General features: G+C 33.6%; 1 protein-coding gene across 1 annotated transcript; it reads left to right on the top strand.

Annotated features, from left to right (window-relative positions):
* The first annotated feature begins 295 nt into the window (after positions 1-295).
* LOC132188225 (cytochrome P450 76T24-like) lies at positions 296-3,925 on the top strand. The gene is made up of 2 exons (XM_059602634.2): positions 296-1,192; positions 3,317-3,925. Exons 1-2 carry the CDS (start codon positions 296-298, stop codon positions 3,923-3,925), a joined length of 1,506 nt encoding a protein of 501 aa, XP_059458617.2.
* Positions 3,926-7,827: the final 3,902 nt, after the last annotated feature.

Genomic DNA, 7,827 nt, shown 5'->3' with positions numbered 1-7,827 from the left:
GGGGGTGGGATGGGAGGACCGTATAATTCCGTATAATTTTTTTTTTGTGTTTTCTTCAGCCTAATTTGTTTTTTTGTTTTTTTTAAGCAAAAGTGGGGAACCTGGAGCGAGACCACATTACCAGCCATTTCGTATCCATTACTAGCGCAGATTCCTCATCTCATCCTCTCTCTCTATATATATATATATATAACATCTCACTTTTGATCAAGCTGCAAACAACTCCCAATATTGCTTTCTTATGCAAAGCCAAATATTGCTTTCTTATCCAAAGCCAAACAACTCCCAATAGTGAATGGAGTACCTAGCATTTGTTCTGGCACTTTCCTTTTGGTGGGCAATCATTCATCTGATCACCTCCGGTCTAGCACGCCGGAACTCTGGCTCACCCAGACTCCCACCAGGCCCCAGACCTTTTCCGATCATCGGAAACATCTTTCAGCTTGGCAACCAACCTCATCAAGCTGCTGCCAAGCTCTCAAAAACTTATGGACCCCTTATGACTCTCAAGCTCGGGCGCAGGACAACCATAGTCATTTCCTCTCCAGACTTGGCCAAAGAAGCACTTCAAAAACACGACCAGGCCTTCTCCAGCCGAACCATCCCGGACACTGCCCGAGCATTCGACCACCACAAATTTTCAATGACGTGGCTGCCCGCATCGGCTCAGTGGAGAAGCCTCAGGAAAGTTTCTGCCCAGCAAATATTCGTTCCACAACGGCTCCATTCCACTGAAGCCATTCGATGTAAAAAGGTGCAACAACTAGTAGACCACGTTAAGGAAAATTGTAATAGTGGTGAAGCGGTAGATATTGGTCGAGCAGCCTTCACAACGGTCCTTAATGCCATATCCAACACATTTTTCTCCACGGACTTAGCAGAGTATTGTTCAGATGCGTCCCAAGAGTTCCTGGATCTCGTAGTGGGAACCATGGAAGAAGCTGGAAGGCCGAATATTGTAGACTATTTCCCAGCACTTCGTTTAGTTGACCCACAAGGTGCACGCCGAAGGATGAATGTTTATTTCAGAAATTTTTTTGTTGTTCTTGATGGTATAATCGATAAACGATTACAATCAAGAGCATCTTCCTTGGGTTCTAAGCCAACCAGCGATGTGCTTGACTCCCTCCTCTATCTCATTGAAGAAGATGATGCAGAATTGAGTTGCGATCATATGAAACATTTGCTTCAGGTGAATTTTCCTTTTCAGTCATATTTTGATCATTATATAAGTTAGGGAAATCAAATATAAAATTCTTAGATAAAGGCGCTTTTATTAAAAATTCTTTGAGTATTTTTTTTTTGAAAATTTAGTCTCTGGGTCACTCGAAACTACTAAAAAACTAATTAAAATTTTTTTTTTTTATTAATTTAATTTTAAAAATTAAATCTTTAAAAAAAAAAAAAAAAAAAAAAAAATTGAAGTGCCAACCCTGGCCACCCCCCTCAATCCCTATGGGGTGGCCGCAAGCCACCCCAGGGGTGGGCGGCCCACTCTTGGGGTGGCTCGAGCCACCCCTTTCCACCCACCCCCTTGGGGGTTTGGGGTGGCCCGCAAGCCACCCCTCCACCCATGGGGTGGCCGCGAGCCACCCCATGGGTGGTTTGGGGTGGCCCGCAGGCCACCCCATAGGGGTTGGGGGGGGTGGCCAGGGGTGGCACCACCCTTCAATTTTTTATTTTTTTTTAAGATTTAATTTTTTAAATTAAATTAATAAAAAAAATAATATTTTAATAAAATAAAACGGTGAGTTTTGAGTGGACTAACGAAAGTTAATAAAAATTAACGGTAGGGAGTTTTCTAGTAGTTTCGAGTGACCTAGGGACTAAATTTCAAAAAAAAAATACTCAAATGAGTTTTTAATAAAAGCGCGTTTACCTAATGATTTTATATATGATTTCCCTATAAGTTATAAACTTTATAAGGATGAAGACTTTCAATAATTTATAGAGTATTCTATCGAAAAATAAATAAATAAATAAATTCTTGTACTTTTAGTTCATTACAATCTTAATATTTTATTATATAGTCCATCCATATTTTAATAATAATGAATGTTGATGCGAAAAAAATCATAATTATTTTTATTTAGAAAATAAAAAGTGATGCAAGATTCCTTAAAATATAATAACTAGCCACCCATTCCAAAATAAATCTTTGATTAAATGGCTTAGAAATTTTAGACAATCTTAATTCATAAATTTATTTTGGCATGGGTGGCTAGTTATATTTTCAGCTTTTGAGATAAGAGGTTTGTTTGTTAAAGCCTTTTTTTTCTGGATACTGTAGTTAATATAGATTGATGTGAAGAAAAAAAAATGGTTTGGTATAAATAAAGAAAAAAAAATTGTGTTAGGGTGATTTTTTTATTTAAATAGTAATAAGAACCGAATGATATAATATAAAAAATGAAAAAAAGTTAAAATATTTTGATTTGGATTGTTTTTGGAAAAATGGTGCATGAAAACTGGCAGTAAATAAAGTGAATAAAAATTTTGCCCAACAAAGCCAAGTACTTTCTCAATCATAAGTCGTTATCATCACAATTTGGGGGACCAGCAGAATTTTGTCCAAAGAAAATTAAAAGGTCAATAAGTCAATAATATGTGAGAAAATTATGGAAATTGTTAAAGACACAACTATTTTGCCTAATTTTGGGCCAATTTTTGTCTTATTTTTTAATTTAAAAAATACCAAAATTAAAAATTAAAAAAGTTTCTGAAGCAATCATTTTTATTTTGGTTATTCTTTTTTTTTTTTGGTTTTTTTTTTAAAAATAAAAACTGTATTTTGCTTCAAAAAATTTTCCTTATTTTTTAATTTAAAAAATAACAAAATCAAAAATTAAAAAAGTTTCTGAAGCAATAATTTTTATTTTGGTCCTTCTTTTATTTGATATTTTTTAAAAAAATAAAAATTGTATTTTTCTTCATAATAATGACCATTTAAAAAAAATGTTCATTATTATGAAGAAAAATACAATTTTTATTTTTTATTTTTCAAAAATACCAAATAAAAGAATGACCAAAATAAAAATTATTGATTCAAAAAAAATTTAATTTTTAATTTATTATTATTTTAAATAAAAAAATAAAATAAAAAGTTGGCCCAAAGTTGGCCCAAGTTGGGGTTGTATCATTCCTCAAAAATTATTTATTACTACTGTTGCATTACTCCTTCTCTGTGAGCCTTATCCTTTAGCAGCAAAATTATTGATTACTTCTGCTTTCTTTGAGGAGAAGGTTTTTTTTTTTCTATTTTCGGAGGAGAAGTTTTCTTAAGTAGTCAGCTCTCACACAACTTTGTACGTGTCAGGATTTATTTGCTGCAGGGACCGACACAACATCAAGCACAGTGGAATGGGCGATGACAGAGTTACTCCACAGCCCTAAAAAAATGGCAAAAGCCCGAAAAGAGATTGAAGAAGTGCTTGGCAAGGACGGACTTGTTCAAGAATCAAACATCTTAAACTTGCCTTATCTACAGGCAATAGTGAAAGAAACCTTTAGGTTGCACCCACCAGCGCCCTTCCTGGTTCCCCATAAGGCTGAGGTTGATGTAGAGATGTGTGGCTTTACCGTGCCCAAAAATGCACAAATACTAGTAAACGTATGGGCCATGGGACGGGATTCAAGCGTATGGAAAAACCCAAATTTGTTTCTGCCGGAGAGGTTTTTAGACAAGGAAATTGACTTCAAAGGGAGAGATTTTGAGCTCATTCCCTTTGGAGCTGGAAGAAGGATTTGCCCTGGATTGCCTATGGCCAACCGGATGGTGCACTTGATGCTGGCCTCTCTTGTCCACGGCTTTAACTGGAAGCTGGCAGATGAGATGAAGCCAAAAGATATTGACATGAGAGAGATGTTTGGCATTACCTTGCATAAGGCTGAGCCCCTCCTGGCTATTCCCATCAAATCCGTGTAATTTTATAATGTTAGACAAATAATAGTCAATGGACGTGTGTAAATGTAATGTAAGGATTTTGCATATGCATAATAGATGTAGAATTACCGTACCTCATTTGTAGTTGTTATCTTCTTCCTGCTTCCAAAACCCTTTTCTTTTTTTTCTTTTTTTTTTTTTATGTACATTTCATTAATGATTAAACCAAACCAAAGACAAATTAAGCAGTATACAAAGGAAAACAGGAAAAGATCAATAAAACCAACTTTTTTGGAAGGATTTGCGTATGCTTCCAAAAACTCAACTCATATGTAATTATTGTACGGCTAGATTGATATAGAGTGCCTATATCAATCTAGGGCTGAGCCTCGATCCCTGCAGTAAATAAATCCTGAAATGAAGTAGTGTCAAAGTTTACTAATGGGCTAAGCGTCAGTCGATAATGTTGGTTTTGGTAAAAAAAAAATTATTTTTGCCTTTTGAACCAACAACGTCGGTAAAGTCAGTTATTCCACCAACTTATTCTGCCAAATTTTATTTTATTTCGCATTTCAAAACAAATGGTGGTCGGTAAAGTTCGTGTCTGTCAGAAGTCGGTAAAGTCGGTGTCGGTAATGTCAGTATGTGGAAAAGTGGCAAATTTGTCGGTAAAGTTAGTCGAAAGTCAGTCAGTAAAGTCAATTCAGTTAAAAAACCTCTTCCGCCTACCGAACCAAAAAATTCAGAATAAAAAAAATCATGCCGCCTACCATCTACCATCTAGTCGGTAACGGTCGGTATCAGTTGAAAGTCAGTTAGTCGGTAATTTGCTCAGCCCTATTTACTACTGCTGAGTTTTAGAGGGGCATAAATGTTCTTTGTTTTTTAGGAACAAAATTATCCAAAAAAAAAAAAAAAAATTATATGATAATTTTGCCCTTCTGAGCAAAATTCAAGAAAGGTAGTCAAATCACCAAAAGCAAATGTTTAATATCGTCGCAGCTTAATTCTAAACTATCTTCTTCAACGTGATTGAGGAGGGAGTCAAGTAATTAATCGCTGGTTGCCTTAGAATCCCCAAAAGATGCTTGTCTACCACTTTGATTGGAAGCTTGCAGATGAGATGAAACCAGAAGATATCGACATGAGAGAGATGTTTGGGCTTTCCTTGCATAGAGCCAAGCCTCTCCGGGCTATTCCCATCAAATTAGTGTAACTTTCATTGCTTTTGTTCTTTGCCAAATATGTATGTGCATGTTTAGATCATGTGTTTGATATTAGAGAAATGCTATAGTGCAATGAAAAGACTATTTTTAGCTTATAAAAGTCTTAGATGGCGAGAGGCTATAGGCCCCTACGTGGCTACAGTTAAACAAACTGTGGTTAGGGGTCTGTGGCCTCTTGTCACCTAGGCCTTTTACGGATAAAAAATAGTATTTTTATTGCACAATAGCATTTTTGGGCCAAAAATAATATTGTTGGGCATGACTTTCAAATATTTCGTGTCTTGTGGGCCCATCCAAGTTGCATTATATTTGGTGTTCTCTTTGTATTTTAACCGACTTTAATTTTTATGGTACAATTAATTCACGAAGTGGGTAGTTTTTTAAACTATAATTCAAAGATTTCAAACAACTAGAAGGGAGGGCTAATTCTGAGCAATGCTACAAGTTCCTTTTGTATCCCTCTTGAGTCACTCCAAGAATGATGTAACTATTAAAATCACTGTTAGGCTTGTGATTGATCATTATTGAATTTTGATCAAATAGTGATTTTAATATGCATATAATTCTTAGATGGACACAAGAAGGACTTCTAGAAAATGAATAATGAATTAATAGAGGACGTTGTGTTCTATTATTTAACTTGATAAAATAACTTGCCTACATGGGTATTTGTAGGATACAAATAATCTTTCTAATTTCTTTGTAATAACTTCATTCATTTATATCTCATATAACTTTCATATAACTTCTATGTAAAATAACTATTTAAAAACTGAAAGACACAACATCTTCAAGTTACTTAATTAGCAACATATGAGAATATGAAATGAAAAATAATAAAAAAACTCAACTAAATGTTATTAAAATTAAGTTTATTATTCAACATAATAATTAAAATAATTCCAATCCTAAAGCAGCGAGCAAGTAGTTGTGACATTTTCAAGAGACGTGTTAAGAATAATTCCAATTCTGGTCCAATATGATCATCAACTGCAGATACACCAGAAAATAAAGACCAAAGTTCAAATGTCAAGATGTGAAGATTAAGATTAGTTTTGCAATCTGTTTGCATTTCAAACATTCACGACATATCTTGTTTTGTTCCATTACTCAATCTGTTTGTGTTTTAAATATTCAGCAGCGTATAGCATTAGCAATATCTTAACAACTTAATTAGTTTATACAAGCCCATGCACGTTAAATGCAAGGCAGAAAAAATCTACAATATTTTACGGGGCCCACCAGAGTAAGGGGTGCAAAATCAACAACCCATGTCTTATCGTGTCGGTTTTCTTTGTCAAGATGTTAATTGGTGTGTTTAGCAAAGGACTAAAAAAAATGTCATTATTATTCCTTTCAAAATTAACTTTAAAATTTTTTACTTTTATATTACATTAATTATTTTTTTAATTTTTATGATTATTTAAATAAAAAAATCACTAAAAAATAATTTTATTTTTTTTTAACTTTTTCATTCAAAACAATCTTCTTCTTTTTTTCACATCAATCAAATCTACTACAGCTCCAGTTCACTTTATTTTTCAAGTTCTTTAGCAAACATGTACAACCAAGATTAGTTTTGCAATTTGTTTGCATTTCAAACATTAGGACATATCTTGTTGCATCAGTCAATCTGTTTGTGCTTTAATTAAGCTTTGTTTGGCATTAAACAATTATTGTTTAGTGGATTGAAACTGTAGCAAAAATTTATTGTTCTGAAAAAAAAAAAAAAATGTTTTGTAGTAATTTTTTATTTATTTAAATAATAATAAAAATAATTAATGTGATGTAAAAAAAAAGAATATTGTGAGTTTTGTGACTTGAATTTTTTGAATGAATAGTAATAATCCTTGCCAAACGGTCCCAAATATTCAGCAACGTATAGCATTAGCAATATCTTAACAACTTAATTTGTTTATACAAGCCTTTGCAAGTTAAATGTAAGGCAAAAAAAAAAATCTACAATATTTTAGGGACCCACCAGGGTGATGGTTGACAAGTCAACTACTCATGTCTTGTGCGGTTAGTTGAAAAAATTTGTGGACCTAACTCATCTCATAAAACGAGTTATTAAATAGGTTTTTTTTATTATTATTATTATTATTATTTATTTTTTTTTTTATTGGTCCTGTTATGGGGTAAGTAGTGAGCCACATTCGTCATGTAATAAGTTCTGATACCATGTTAAATTATTAGTTATCCAAAAAATTTAAGCCGAAAAAATTATAAAAAGACATTAATTTAATTAATTAATCAATACTTTAACATTAATTTCATCTGTCAGCATGTGAAGATTAAGATTAGTTTTGCAATTTGTTTGCATTTCAAACATTACATTTCTTGTTCCATCACTCAATCTGTTTGTGTTTTAAATATTCAGTAGCGTATAGCTTTAGCAATATCTTAACAACTTAATTAGTTTGTATAAGCCTATGCACGTTAAATGCAAGGCAAAAAAAAAAAATCTACTATATTTTAAGGGGCCCGCCACTACCAAAGTGAAGGTTGAAAATTCAACTACGCATGTCTTGTGGCGTCGGTTTTCTCTGTTTCTTTCCGGTTATCTCTTAACATAAATAACTACAACTACGCGCGCAAAATCGCCTCAAATCCCTTTCTAAAAAGAAAGCAGCCAACTTTTCCGGTTCTTGTTAATTACGCAACGCCCGCATTGCTTAATTTCTTACACCGACAACCTCTGAAGACAAAATTGAGTGA

Source organism: Corylus avellana, chromosome 6, assembly GCF_965113065.1.
Source record: "Corylus avellana chromosome 6, dhCorAvel1.hap1.2, whole genome shotgun sequence".
Lineage (NCBI taxonomy): Eukaryota > Viridiplantae > Streptophyta > Magnoliopsida > Fagales > Betulaceae > Corylus > Corylus avellana.
The sequence above is the reverse complement of the archived record's forward strand: the minus strand, read 5'-3'. Positions and strand labels throughout refer to the sequence as shown.

Bases quoted from the DNA above. Each gene is read 5' to 3' on its own strand.
- LOC132188225 (XM_059602634.2), top strand. From the start codon at position 296: ATGGAGTACCTAGCATTTGTTCTGGCACTTTCCTTTTGGTGGGCAATC. The intron at 1,193-3,316 runs GTGAATTTTCCT...TGTACGTGTCAG, and splicing joins ATATGAAACATTTGCTTCAG to GATTTATTTGCTGCAGGGAC.